General features: G+C 38.0%; 1 protein-coding gene across 7 annotated transcripts in view; it reads left to right on the top strand.

Annotated features, from left to right (window-relative positions):
* Positions 1-15,842, top strand: part of BICD1 (BICD cargo adaptor 1) — a 252,087-nt gene that overhangs the window by 154,618 nt on the left and 81,627 nt on the right. For 6 of the 7 annotated variants that reach the window (XM_067536147.1, XM_067536143.1, XM_067536149.1 and 3 more), the window contains exon 3: positions 13,295-13,447. In XM_067536147.1, coding sequence (XP_067392248.1) covers positions 13,295-13,447 — 153 coding nt within the window. Of the gene's footprint in view, positions 1-6,420; positions 6,560-13,294; positions 13,448-15,842 lie in introns of those variants that run through there. The other variant, XM_067536148.1, reaches the window with a different exon arrangement.

Below are 15,842 nucleotides of genomic sequence, written 5' to 3'. Positions count from 1 at the left end.
TCCATACTAGGAAAAAAGGTGTATTTTAATACACTAGCTAACGCATATTACCTAACATGCTCAAATGCTAGATTGTAAACTCTTTGGGACAGGGACATCTTTTTGTTCTGCGTCTAGCACAATGGGATCCTGGTTCATGACTGGGGAGCCTAGGCAGTACGGTAATACCAATAAACAACACTAATATTAACTGCTGTGGACAAGAGTAGTTTTAATTTTAACATGTATTAGCTGGTAGAAATAAACCTGAGATTCCCTTTGAGGGTTTTCTTTAATGTAGTAACATGGTAAAATTATAACTTGCCTTTTCCACATTAGGATTTTAATACATGTTAATTAATATATGTTTGTTTGTGACCTTGGTCTCCAGGGGAGCCATGATGAGATGGCTTAATGAGGGGAAAACTGCCAAGAATGGGACTGGCAATTCCCAAATCTGGTGGTTATTTCTAAAAATTAGATTCACCACGCCAGCAACAAACTGCTTCTGATTACCTTACTGGTTATCCAGAAGCCAAAACACAGTTTCCTTAAAGCCATCCAGCCCTCTGGCTTTCACCCAGGCAGCCAAGTGAAATATGATGGGGATTAATGAAAATCTTGTCCATCATATAAAAAAAGTTCTATCAATCCCAAAGGACCAGACACATTACCAACCAGGTCACTGAATATTTCAGATTTTACCCAACTACGTGCTTATAGCCAGTTCTTATAAACTAAACTAATACTTATTTAAAAAGAAAGAAAAGAGAGTATTGGTTAAAAGATCATTGTACGTACAGGTGAGAATAACGTCCATAGGTCAGTTTCATAGTAGAGATGGTAAGCTGAGTTGCGAAAGTTCTTTTAGAATCAGTTTCACAGCTTATAGTCCAATAGACAACCCATATGCAAAGTCTGTATTATTTCTTCCATGAGAAATAGCAGGGTGAACCAGTTTATAGCTGTAGACATTACGACATTCAAGTTTCATCTCAGTGTTAATATCTTTTGATTTCTAAATTAACAGAATATAGTGAGAAACAGGAACTATTTAGTTACATCGATCATCACTAACAAGATTATAGGTAAATACAGACATACATAGCCATTATTTACTTTGAAACTCATAACAATACAAGTTTAAACTTTAAAGTTCTAGCTATTTAGAATGAATGGCTTTAATTACCATTTGTATTTCCTTTCAATATGTTTTTAAAGGTTGAGTTTGAGTCATTCAGCCTGCTAGGGCTTAAATCTTTCTAGCTAAGCGTCATAGTGTTAAAATATTTTTTCCCAGTGAACACAAAGCCTAAGTGCCTGGCCTTGATAGCATTCTTCCCAGCCCCTCTCCCTTGGTAGGCCAACAGCCCAGAATAACTGTTATATTTAAGTTCACTTTCTTATTTCTCTGAAGTGTTTCTGCTTCACTTCCAAATCTCTTCCCAGGTGCTTGATCTTGGTGAGATTATGGAGTTTGGAAGTTTTAATCAAAAAGAGTTGATTGCCAGAAGACACTCAAGACACTCAGGTTTACAAAACATTGGGGAAATGCCATTGCAGAGACCAGAGCATTCATGGCTTTTGGGGTTTTGGGTTGTCCCTTTATGCATCATTTAAAAAAAAAGAAAGGGAGCCTGAAAGTGGTTTCTTTACGTTAGAAGTTTGGCTACTGTCTGGCATTGAAAACCAACTGAAGAATGGGTGAAATCACATCATGAGTCAAGATATTGAAGGTTGAGCAATTGAGAAGGAAAGATAGACAGCCACTTTACCAGGCTGCTTGTTCTGCTCTTATTTTACAATATATAATCAGTTACTCTTTAGCAATATTAAATCACAGAGTACAAACTAGAATACAAGTTGAAAAGAGAGCATTTAGATAATTATTCACTGATATTTTATCTTAGTTATATTAGGGTTCGATTTAGATTATTGAGGAGACATTAGATAACTCAGGCTTAATCAGCTTTATTAGTCACACAAGAGCACAACAGAGAAAGGAAAGGGTTCATATTGTCCCAAACCAATCTGGGAAACAGCATCTCACAGCATTCAATATGTTCCGAAATTAGGGGCTCACTTCTGCACATCATAAACTACCCTTGTTTACAACACCAAAAGAAGATTCCCAAATCCCACAGTATTCCCAAGGATTTATGCACCAGTTCTTACCAGTTTCTTATCTTGTTTTGAGAATAGGTTTCCAGAAGTCAGCAAAATTTAGAGACATGCTGCCCTAACTTAGCTTGGTACAGAGAGCATATTAGCTAATCATCAACAAAATTGGTTGTTTTGGCCTGTCCTTCTCTGATATGTCTCTGTACCTCACACTGAAATACAACACTTCATATCTCACCTTGGTTAAACAGCATCCTGGGAAGAGCTTAACATGACTACAATTCATAGTTCTAGAAAAACATCATTACATTTATATATATATGAGCACTATGTATTTATTGCATAGGATGCTGGCTGACAAACAGAGATTGTTTGTTAAACAAACACCTTATGCAATCATACTTGTAATGACAGCAATAAAGCAATTTACATTTTTGTTACTATATATGCTGATGAGAGCTGATTTCACAATACATCAGTTTACAAGAATCAGCTTCACAGACCTTAGTACAGTTCTATTCCTAATATTCATAGATTCCAAGGCCAGAAGGGAACATTGTGATCATCCAGTCTGAGCTCCTGCATAAGAAAGGCAATTGGGTTTCCCCAAAACAATTCCTACATCAATGGTTCCATGAGGATTCAGTGATATTGAGGTCATTTAGCCCCTCCGAGCTCCATGCTGGCTGGAGCGGAGAAGCTGTTGGGGGCCTGGACCAGCCCTGGCCAACCCGCTAGAGCCCGCCTCCATTACCCTCAGTCCATGAGGGATGGGAAGAGGCGGGGCCACACAGGGTGTGCGGTGGTGGCTGCTCTAGGGAAGGCATAGCTTCTTACTCAGATAAGAGTATTTTATTATTATGTAATTTAGTGGTGTTGTTATTATCATTATATGTGTTTGTGTTTATGAGAGGGTGGGGCGGAGAGGATGGGGGGCACGTGTTTTACCTAGTCTTAATAAGTGGGGCTTTCACTCAAAAAGGTTGGGAAACACTGTCCTAGACCACATCTTTTAGAAAAACATCCACTCATTATTTAGAAAACTTATCAGTAAGTTTCTCTTTGGTAAGTTGTTTCCAATGGTTAATTACTCTTGGTGTTAAAAAACTTACACCTTATTTCCAATCTGAATTTGTCTCGCTTCAACGTTCAGCCATTGGATTGTGTTAGACCTTTTTCTGCTAAATTGAAGAGCCCTTTATTGAATATTTGTTCCTCATGTAGATACTTTTAGATTCTAATTAAGTCATCCCTGAACCTTCTCTTTGTTAAACTGAATAGATTGAGCTTTTAGAGTCTATCACTATAAGGTGTGTTTTCTAATCCTGTAATACTTCTTGTGACTCTTCTCTGAGCCCTCTCCAATTTATCAACATCCTTCCTGAATTGTGGACACCAGAAATGGACACAGTATTCCAGCAGCAGTTGCACCAGGGTCAAATATAGAGGTCAAATTACTTCTCAAGTGCTACTCGAGATACTCCTGTTTATGCATCTCAGGATTGCATTAGCTCTTTTGGCCACTGCATCACATTGAGTTTAAATCAATCTGCCTTTTCCCCTGAAAAAAGTTTCATAAAAAAATTCCCAACCAGCTCTATTTATATGCGTTAAAATATTAACTATTAATTATTTAGTTAGTGTATTATCCTGGTGTAAAGAATGAGCTGTTTTTTAAATACTTACCTATTTCTGGGCATCCTCAGTGAAGATTGTTGTTACTTACCACTGGGCTTCTATATAAGGTAATTACTGTAGGGCTGCTTAGGAAGCTGGGCTGATTGCAATAATTCTCTTTAGAAAAATATCAGTGAAATATTTGGGTATTTTTAACAAAGGAAAGAATTAAATATACTTGGCCAAAACAAACATCTTAGGCAACAAATTTTAAATTCAAGCTTTCAAAGGATTAATACAAGCAAAAGTAATGAGAAAAAGTGGCTTCAAATATCATCTTAACGCCGTTCCCTCTTGTCCCCCCTCCCCACCCATTTCTAATGTTTTTGAGTTTCAGATAAATGTAGTGTCTGAGGGTGAAGGGGTATTGTTATTTGCAACTACATTCTGTGCTTATTTGACTTCTAAAACTATTATCTTAATTGTAGGGTTCTGCTACCATGTATCTCATGTCTGAATAGCTCTCAGGCTGATTATATCATCGGTAATTAGCCCTTGTATTCTGTTTCCATAGAATGTGTTATGTTTGGGATGTGGTTTTGGTTTCATGCAGTATACCTTGATATTTCTCACTTGATCAGTCCTTAAAAGCTGAGATCGAAAATTGTCACTGTAAAAGTCATCTTCAATAGCTCTAAGACACAAAGTAAGAGTATTGGAGGTGTTATCTGTATTTTAAATTGAATAAAAGAAAGGTCAAAGCAAAAAAATCAAACCATGTTTAAAACCAATTTATCCTGACCTGGCAGAAAAAAACCCCAAACCAACAACGTTATGCAAGAGATGGTCTAAATACAAATATTTTCACTGTCAGTTATCAAGGAATTCACATTACCTACAATGGTCGTTTGTTTTACTAAATCTTGCACATAGCACTTAATATTAATGAATTACCACGTGTGGTATAATTAGTAAAAAATTGTTTAAAATTCAGCTCTAAAAGATGTAGTTTACCATTGCAGAAGAATCTCATCTTTGTTCATAACTCATTACTGAAGTCACTCAAACACAATGACAAAAGCAAAAATGCCAAATGTTCTGGGAAGAAAAGAATTGGTCACTGAGTCCTTGCCATCTTCTTAACATCAACAAATGTGCCTGTCTAAAGCTTGCTGGTGTCATAGAAAAACTAAGCATGTGTGCTCTGCATGCAAGATCAGATAGATTGCAGTACATTAGGTTTGTCTTGCAGCATGTGTGTGAGGAAAGAATATGAAGATTTTAAGCACTGGAATTACACATACACTTTGGGGGAAATTCTCTTCCTTACAGAATTGGTGACAGAATTAGTCACTGAGACAACAGTTGGACTTTATGGCACATAAGTGTTTGTTTCAAGATGAAAGCTGACATTTTCTGGGTGTCATATTGGAAAAGAATGAGAATTGCTATCATGCTAGCTATTTATCATTTTTCTTCTTTTCATAACAGTGGGTCCTACAGGGCCAGCCTGAGGGGTGGGCCACCTGGGCGACCACCAGGGTGCTGTGGTCAGGGGGCGCTGTGTGGCAGCACAGAGGTGCATGCTGCTGGCTGCCAGGGGAGCACAGCAAGCTCGCAGAAGCGATGCTGGGGGGGCGGGGCGCCCAGATTTCTTCCTGCTTCCTCCCAGTGGAAGGTTACATACAGATACTGCGCATACCCCATCAACATTCCGCCACGCCCCCCTAACAGGCTGTGATGGGGGGAGCAAGGAGTAGGATGACCAGATAGCAAGTGTGAAAAATCAGCACAGGGGGTGGGGGCTAATAGGCACCTATATAACACAGAGCCCTGAATATCGGGACTATTTCCATAAAATCGGAATCTCTGGTCACCCCAGTGAGGAGCAACACCAAGCGCTCCATGCATCCAGGTGGCTTTCCCCACCTGGGCTGTGCTATGAGGCGAGCATCAGAAGCTGCTGCTCTCTGCCTTCACCTTATGCAGCCCAGGTGGGGAAAGTAACCTGGATGCAGTGAGCACTTGACATTGTTCCTCTCTCCCTGCCTCACAGCTCCCCTGGGAGTGTGTGGAGGAGCAGCATTTGAGGGGCACAGGAGGGGGTGCAGGGTTAGAGGTGCAGGAGGCGGTGCAAGGGTTGGATGCACGGGAGGGGGTGCAGGAAGCGGTGCAAGGGTTGGATGCACGGGAGGGGGTGCAGGGTTAGAGGTGAAGGGGGCAGTGCAAGGGTTGGATGCGCAGGAGGGGAGTGCAGGGGTTAGGAGCAAAGGGGGGGGGGGGGCAGGTGCACCCGGCACTTCTTTCAATACAAATTAAGCACTGGGGGAGGCAGCGGGATCTGGAGGGGTGTTGAGCCTATTGGGGCCAGGGGCAATGTGGGGGTGCCATGCCCAGAGGGGTCAGGGATGCCAAAATAGAAGTTTTTCCCAGGCCTTCATTTTCACTAAGGCCAACCCTGGAGTCAATGCAAACATTGTTTTTATTTTGCTTCCCATGGATTCACAATCCTTGAATTTCAGATTGGAATACACTCCTGAACTTGATGTAAAACTTGGCCTAAACCACTGAATTTGGTGATGGAACCATGAGAAACAGAGGGCTTCTCTACACAGTGCATTAGTCCACACCAACGGGGTGTAAATCCTAGTGTGCACTAGCAGCTGATGCACTAACTGGCCCACGTGGACCCTGCTGGCATTCACTAAAAGTTCCTTGCAGACCTCACTTTCAAATTACGACTGAGATGGGTTTTCGGAGCAGATCACTTTCAGTGTCTTCAACTGATGAGCAGCAGGGGGCTCGCATGAGCCCTTTGTGAACAGACCCCACCTGGTAGAATGTAAGAATCACTGTTTTCATTTCATTTACTTGTGGACAGAAATTGGGTGTGTTTGTAGAGGAGGTGGCAAAAAATTGCTGGGCAGCCCACCCAAAAAGGCTAAAGCCAGCTCTGGAGAAGCCTTTTTTCTCTGCATTAATTTGGTCATGATAGTTTGATTGTTTTTATTGTTTTATACTGACACCCAGAGGCCCCAATCAGGGGCCCCAGCGTGCTAGGTGTTGTACGAAGGTAAATCAAAAGTAATCTCCTGCCTGAGAGTTTACAGCCTAAGGTATTGATCCTGCATAGACTTATGCATATGCTTGGGATGAATTATATTCTTAAAGTCAAGCACTATAAGTGTTCATGGGACTGGGACAAGACATGAAGGTGGGTGTTGTAAAGCACGAAGGATTCTTTCTCCAAGAATCAGGCAGCACAGACAATACTGAAGAGGTTTATTCACGATACCGGGAAGTCTGATAAATCAGCTTCAACTTCATGGTGTTACAGTGGTCAATTATAAACCCTTTCTGATCGATTACACAGTACATTTTAAATTCTTTATCTAGTCACTTACAAATACAGACATTGTCCCATCCGGAGAGAGCAACAGTGATAATGGTCGTTACATACATGCAGAGATACTTTTAATCACTTTACTTACATCAAGGATGCTAGGGTTACACTCGGTGGGGGGTAGAGTGGAAGAAGAAGCGGGGGATCCTTACAGATAGGTGGCAGACAGACAGAAATTCTACAAGCAAATGTGCTGTTCTCATTGGAATTAGAATCACTAAGAGGACATCTGGCTTTCTGAGCCATCAGATGTTTACGCTAGCCATTGTTCTTGAGGCTCAGGTATGCTCGTTAGCCATTTACATGAGATTTGATTTACAAATTGTTAGCTGAAAACAATCTCAAGCCTTACAGTGTGAAAGGCAATGTGGAGGGAGGAGATAAGAGTGACATTTAATGGGAATTCAAGCTTGCATACGTTAGCTATGTCATGACTATAAACTTTTTAAAAAATTGATTTAGTAAGGTATGTGAAGAAGAGAGACTGATAATAAATGGAGAAGGGAATAGACAATAGGGAAATAGGGAGGGAGGGGATAATGGGCAAAAGAGGAACAGCTGAAAATTGGATCAAAATAGTTCCTTCAGTTTGTTTAGATCTGGGCTTGGTAAACAGAAAAGCCTAGAGGCCGCAGTAAGGGGAGAAATAATAATCAAGGAAAGGCAGAAAATGTGGGAATGGCTATAGTGGAGACTTCCCAGCATGGCACCTGGCTGTTTTTCAGCACAGTTGTTTCTAGCCTGGTTTCAAACACACTGCAGAGGGAGCCTCCTTATAGTGCGAGTGAAAAATACAGTACATGATCTTCCACATTCCTGTCTAATCAGGAATATTCCTCTTCAAGACTTTATTTGCAGAGAGCAGCCAGTTTTCTAGCGTCCTTTTCCACTAGTAGCTGCAGGGTGCAGGGATTTTGATTATCCTTCTGTATCTCCTCATGTCACTATGGTAATGCTGACTAAGTCCCCAAGTGCACGCTGATATTCAATGATGTCCTGGAGGCAAGGGTCAGTGGCATTGAGATCTTTTAGTTTGGCCAGAGCTCTGGTGTAGAGCCCTGCAGTGGGACTGGAATCCCGTGGGAGCAGGATAAAAATTCAGCAAGCAAAACGGGAAGCAGGTGGGAGTGGGAGTGGATATTGCAGAGTGGGATGGGGTGGGAGCAGAATTAAAAACATAGTCTCGGGCAGGGCTCTACCCTGGGGCACCTTGTTGCACTACCAAGGCTTGCCCTACCTGCTGCTACTGCTGGAACTGCTCCCTACTGCTACAGGCCTTGATCTTGCATCAGGATCCTCTAATGTAGATGGCTGTGCCCATGCAGAGTCACACTTAGCCAACAGGGCTCTGCCTGGATACAGGGATGGCACTAGCGGATCCTGATGCAGCATCAGGACTAAGACTTTATTTCACTTATAATTAGTGCACACGTGTCGCGGTCTGATGCCATGTTGACAAGAAGTCTGTTGTGTTCTTTAGTTTCATAGGTGGCTGTCTTTCCTTTTTGACACTCATGTATTATAGTCATTGCATCAAATTTCTCTGGTGATTGGGACTGAAAATAATCTCCAGGCATTAAAACATTTCTTGTGAACCTTCAGCTCCACCTCTCGGGTTAACTCAGTTTTTACAGATACAGTATTTCATAAGGAAATCTTCTCTGGAGGTGATAAAAATGTTTTGGATAAACTCTTGCAAATAATTTATGGATCAGCTGCCACCCCTTGGAACTTTGATGTTAAGTACATGATTAAAAGTGAAGTTTCATTATGAATTATGTTCCTGATCATAGAATCATTTGGGTTAGAACTGCCCCCTAGTGGCTCATCTTAAAAATCAAGAAGGGCCCTGTTGACTGACCCGTTTTATATCATACAGAAGTATTTTGGTATATTTCAAACACACCTTAAAGAGGCTTCATATGATGACCAAATGTGGAACTTGCGTCATGGTCCCACCCCTGCTTATGTAGCAGGAGAATGTTGTATACTCCATAATGCTGTATTGTTTGGTCAAAATATTTTTTTAAAAGCTGACAAAAATAAACACAATTATTGATGGACATATTTCCTTTGTCTTTAATCAGAATATTTGGTGGAAGCAATATAGTACTTGTGACAGGAACCAAATACAAACTCAGTATGTTATTTTGAAAAGATGAAAGACTATTTCACCAATGCAAAACACATAGAAATAGTGTAATAATGAAAATATCATCGCATTATACACTATACTGAAAGATCTCTTCTAGCGTTTGCTCATACTGGGTACTAATTTGAAAAAAATATCCATGGATTGTTTTTAGATTAGCCTTGATAAATCATTGTGCTGTACTAGTAAAGCACAGCATTTTATGTGCAGTATTGAGAATGAAACAGCTGGATCTTTGCCAGTGCCAAGGGAGAGCTTGGAGCATAGAGTACAAAGTTATGCCATTTTCAGTAACAAGATTTGTGTTTTATATTAGTGAAATATTGTATCATCTTTTCAAAATAACATGCTGAGTTGGTGTTGGTTCCTATGATGGAGTAATGGGCTTGCTTCCACCCAATGCTTTGGATATACACTTAGGTCACACCACAGACAGAACTGTTAGCAGACATCATTTTTGGCTGGTTCTTCTGTCCTTGCTGTCATTTTTTGTTTTAACCAGAGCAAACAGCGTATGTAATATGAAACAGAGCTTTAGTAACACTTTATATCTGGATAAAAGGAGGAAGAGAGAAGAAATATTATAAATGGCTCTGTTTATACTTCCAAGAATGTGTAGGAGAAGTAGTTATGTGTGGGGAAGGAATGAGCATTCTTTTATTTTTTTTAAGATGAATTAAAGCAAGATGGTCATTTAGGCTTCCTGTACAGTTGCTGTATGTTGTATTAGGAAAAAATTGGTTCCATACCTTGATATTACACATTCAGTAAATCTGAGTCTTTCCCAAAATAAATTAGCTTGTAAGCGCATCAGTGAAATAATGCATTAGAACTTGATAAAAAGCATTTTTACTCAGGTCCTTAGATCCCTAGCCATTTCCCCCCTTTCTGTTTTTTCTAAGAGCTCTTCCTTTTGATCAAAATAGCTGATTGCAGGGCCTGGTTTGTTTATTTTTTTCTGTATCCCAGAGTGTGTGATGGGTTTTCTAAAAATTAAGTATAGGATAAAAGAATTTGTAAGTTTTATATATTTTTGTCAAAACATTCATTTTATTTCATCAACTGTTCATTCAACCTTTTTAACCTTTACTTGATACAACAGTTATAAATTACCAGTTAAGATTTTTTACCTCCAACCTATTTTTTGGTTGTGTGCTCTTTTAAATTGTATTTTGTAAATTTCTTGTTTCTTATGAAAGACTGGCATAATAGGCTTGATCCAAAGCCCATTGAAGTCAATGGGAGTCTTTTCATTTACTTCACTGTGCTTTGTATCAGATAATGTGAGCAGACATTAGCTTTCCTATGTAACCATGCTAATAAAAATAGCCTAGACCTAGGGAAAACTTGTCTTATTCGGGCATGCTTCAGCATGATTCAGGTATGGTCTGACCAAAAAAAAACAAAAAAACCCCAATTCATAACTTTTTTATACCCTTTAACAAAAAATGATGCCATTGCCAATTACTGAGTTCAGCTAAAAACCAGTGTGAGACAATTTACCCTTAAACTTAATCCAGTTAAGATTTACAACCTTTTTCTTTTGTACCTGGTTTACATAGCTCCTGATTTTTGAGATAACACTGGCATGTGGGGTGGGAAAGTTTATGTTGGCTCTTTTTAAGGCAGATTTCTTTTTCCTTATTTAAAACCATCTGCAGTCATCCCTATCGGTCAAAGGTCTCCTTTTTAGAAACTTCTCCTTATCTTTGTTATTCTTTGAACCAGACATCCTCCCTATTTCATTCCTTCTGGCCATATAAATCGCTATTTTCAAAGTCTTCCTTCTGCTTGATAGTCAGGGTCTTTCTTTACAACACATATATTTCCACAACCAAACTTAAACTAACTCAAATTCTTTAATTGTATATTTATCCTGTAAGTGGCATAACATTCTCATTGTAACTCAGAGGCTTAATCAGCAGGGAATGCTGCAAGAACACATCTAAATGGTTTGTTTTCCCAGGTGCCTCATGACTCTTCTGCCATCTGGGATCTTTAAAGTGAAGTCTTGCTCCAAGTTCAAGATCTTGAATTTCTTTACTTTTCTTAATTGGGTGCCAGGAGTTTTCATTAATTTTTTGTAATGAAAAGGCTTAGTCTAATAAACTGCTTGTTTGTTATCCTTTGTAATTTTTGTTGCATCAATATATTTTATAGAGATTTATAATTTTATCTTCTAGGATTTTACACTTGTTTAACCCAGATGCAAAACTAAATATCAATGTATTGCCAATCAACTCAGAATTGAGAACACTTACCACTGCACCCTTATGTACTAGGAATTAGTCTGTATATAACCAGCCAGATACTCACAGGTCACTAAATCCAATTACTGTTTCTTAGAGAGATTATCAGCTTTTCAGAAAGATAGAATATCTGTGATTGCTCTCCTTCTGCAGAGAAATAATAGATATTATTATTTTCTATTTGTGCTCCCCCTGGCACCACAGTAGAGCCATCATTATGAATGTAGCAGTTCTTCTTAGTAACTATAGAATACTCAGTCGTGCCCCCCAGGTACCACTGCTGCTATAGTGCTCATCATTCCTCTCAGAGGCAGGAAGATGTGACTGATGGTCCTTCCTGCCATTAATCAGGAATTAATGGGTTGTCATTCAGAGCAGTGGTGGGCACTCTTACCTCAAAAGGCCATATCTGTTGCTGATTCCACTGTCACCTACTCCATTATAAATATGCTTGGCAGAATTTGATTTTTATTTTTTTGTAATTTCAATAGATAATATTAATGTTTATTTTCACAATTTTTTATTAATTTAAATTTTCAGAGTTGCAGGAAATTATGTGGGTTAGATGATAATTATTTATTGACAGTAAACATTGAGATTCAAAAAGTTAAAGTTGTATAACTGCTAAAATACAATATCATTTGTCAACATTGTACCCTTAAATCAAACTCTAATAAGTTGTCAAGCAACATATTTGTTACTTTGCCTATCTGTAAATTTCAATTTTTATGGATGGAAATAGTTCTCATCGACTTGTTTGCGTACGGTGAAATCAACATTTGTTGAAAATATACAATAAAAATCAAATTATTCCAAGCCTAATTATAAATCAGGCGTAACTCCATAGAAGACAGTGGGGTTACACTGGTGTACTATTAAAATCAAGCCTCTGATATCTGATGATTTAGAGAGACTAAAGCTCACTTCAGAATCTGAGTCTCCCACAAAGAATAACATTAGGAAACCCAGCTTCTAGATGCAAAATATGAGTCAAGCTTAGAATTAGGTGCAGTCAAATAACTTTTTGGTGGCAGTTCTTGAAATATATCTAGAAAACTGTTGTCTAGAAAACTGAGGGTTATTTTTGTAATGACTTATACAACTTTATGCATATAGCAAAACATCCTTATCAGTAACCCCCTGCCTTAATAAGCTGCCTCATGTTATCCTGAAATACTTTAGGTGCAGTTGTACTCCATCTAAATTAGAAGACCACATCTGTTGAATAACTGATTTTTCCATCCTTTGAATAATCCCTTACAACAAGTTTCTCTGAATAGTACAGCTCACCAATACCTGTACTTGGTTTCAAAATATGCAGTTGGTTCTTATATTACTTCATCTTGGTTAATAGTAGTTATCCTTGCAAGACAGACATCATTATTCATTGTTCTGCTGTATTAGTTTAGTGTAGTGTCCTTTAGTGAAAAACAATAGGTAAAAGTCTTTCATTCAGGCTTCTAGTAAATAAAAATAATGAGTTGATAAAGCACTGGAGTTTTGTTTTTTTTTAATTTAAATAGAAAATTAACCTTGGAACTATTTTGTTCGTTTCCATATCATATACTCTCATTTGTACACATCCAGTTGTATAACAAATAACAGAAACTGTGGTATGACAATATATAAGTTGTGGTGGTGCTGTTTTTACACATAGTGTTAAATCATTTTGATTATTTGTTTGTTGCCCTTTTTATGTGTTTTGGCCATGTTTACCATTCCTGCTGCTGGGAATGACATAGTAATATGGTTGGGTTTTTTCCTCCCCTTCAGAATAATGAAATGGCAGAGCTGCAGAGAATAAGAATGAAAGATGAAATTCGAGAATACAAGTTCCGAGAGGCAAGACTTCTTCAGGATTACACAGAGCTTGAAGAAGAAAATATCACTCTGCAAAAACTGGTGTCCACACTGAAACAGAACCAAGTAAGCATAGAAGAGATTTTAGATGCTAAATTAAAAAAAACACGACACTGATAGACTTAAAACTGCATAACTTGACCTATCTTAAATTAAAATGGTATGAGATTCTTCATATATTGCTGGTTATTGTTAAACATTCATTGCAAAATAATAATATTGGCAAACTAACACACTGGAAATCTTACTAGAGTGCCAAATGCACCCTGAAGTGCCCTGACAAGTTAAAGCCCCACTGCAACCAGATGTAAACAGGATCCATGTTTGGTCTCCACTGGATACGTGAGCACAACTCCCACTGATGTCGAAGGGAGAATTAGACCCACTTATACATATATGACATTTAAAATTTTACTCTGAAAAATGTAACATTTTCTGGGGAAAATTTTATTGCTGATGAAATAATCAAGAAAACTATTATCTTGGAAGTTGAACAAAAGGGATTTGTTCCTCAGTCAAAACTGCTGTCTTGTCATGATCAATCAGTAAATATGCAATTCAATTAAACTGGCAGTATTTTTCTTTTTTTAAACACATTCCATACCAGCAGTGGATTACATTTTATAAGGCAATTTCTTCGTTTCTAACAGATTGTAATTGCTTCCTGCCTCCATAACATGCAATTTCTTTTTATGTCCTAACATGTTCAACGGGATAATTAGGGCTTTTCTCAAGTATCCAAGATTGCCAGTTTCTAGTGCGAGTTTGTTAACAAACTCCCATCTTGTTGCTGTCAGGATTTGCAGTACTATTTCATCTAACAATTTCTAATATTTTACCCATCCTAGCATGGTGAGGATTGAAACCCTTAGAACACCAAGTTAGCACAACAGGGGATATGAAGAAAGAGATTTATAGTTTCCTTTCCTTATATTAAGACACCAAGACTAACAAATTTCTAAAACTAAATTTCCAGCAGATTGTCTTTATCAGAGAGGTATTATCCAGGCCACTGTATTCCCCCTTTGAGGCTCAGGTGTGATTCTCACTAGCTTCATGGGATTTACTCGCACAGATCTTGGGAAAACTAGATCCCTTAATTGACTGTCATAGTTTCCACTAGAAGAGAATCTATTCATAAGTGTTTGTATCTCTTACAGCACTTGCTCTTAATGAATCTGAATATCAGCGCTCTACAAAGAGGATAAAATATTTGGTGTATATTGATTAACTTAAAAAAAATAGCAGTGTTTTTGTATCAAATCTTTTTTTTTTTTTTTGGTGCTCTTGTAACTCAGAAAATAGTTTTGATTTACAAGATGAAATTTCATAAAAGATTAGTCCTATATATACTTTAATTTATAAAATCATGTATTATGTAGTCTTTGATACATCATATCAGATGTTTTTTGACCTTGGGAAGAAGAAGAATCCATGAAAAATGACAATGTAAAAATCAGCTACTGTTCACAGATAGTGCAAATCTCTCAGATTTTCATCAGAATTTCTGCTATACACAATTCATGTTATGTGTAAAATTAAGAAACTATATATACTGGATTTTATGAATAGGGCTTGTGTTTTTAGGATTAACTTGCCTACAAAACAACAACAAAACAGATTTGTGACCCCTGAATCCAAATCTCAAAATCAACAATAAACCCCAAACCTCCAGATTTTCAAAAAATTCCCAGTATGATCAGTCACTAACTTCCATGAGCTGTATTGATGTCATGTCACTGAGCAACCTGAAGGTTCAAATTCTAAAGACTGGATGTCAGCTAGCTCCCATATAAAAGTCCTCAACTGTTCACTGAATATCCAAGCCCAAAAGGAACTTGCTATAGCTCTGGGAAAATTCCTTTTCTTTTATTCAAATTCTGCTTTTTAAATATTAGCGTAGCTACCAAATGAAACAACATTCCAAACCATGCACTAAGATGCAGCTAGTAATGTCTGCCAAATTGTTTGAATTGAAAATTTCTTTACTTGGGAATTTTTCAACATTTATTTGAAAATCAAATTTCTTCATCTTCTATCCAAAGACATTATTTCACTATTTAATCTGATTTTAAAATTTGCGTTTTTAACAATTAAAAATATGAAAATAATATAATCAAATTAAAAATCATACCACTGTCTATTTCAAGCTACCATTTTTACAAGTGGAGCTCATTGGAAAATGGAAAAGGAATTAGTGAAAAATATATTTTGTGTATTTAACAGCACTTTGTGTATACACTGTATGGTCACTGTATTTGTTTGAGGAGGCCTTTTGCACAGTAATAAGGAACATATAAAAACTTGAAAATTGGGAAATAGTTTTCCTATATATTTAAAAATATGACTAGGTAAAGCCACATAAACTGTTCAGGGGATTCAGGGGCAGGTGTAGTACCGGAAAATACTTTTAACTTTCTCTCACCCCTCTCCCTTTCCCAGCTCTCCCTCCTTTTAAACC

Source organism: Emydura macquarii, unplaced genomic scaffold (assembly GCF_026122565.2).
Source record: "Emydura macquarii macquarii isolate MOO-44397 ecotype Brisbane River unplaced genomic scaffold, CSIRO-AGI_Emac_v2 contig_3530, whole genome shotgun sequence".
In the NCBI taxonomy this organism is placed as follows: Eukaryota; Metazoa; Chordata; order Testudines; family Chelidae; genus Emydura; species Emydura macquarii.
This window is presented reverse-complemented; position numbering and strand designations above follow the sequence as displayed.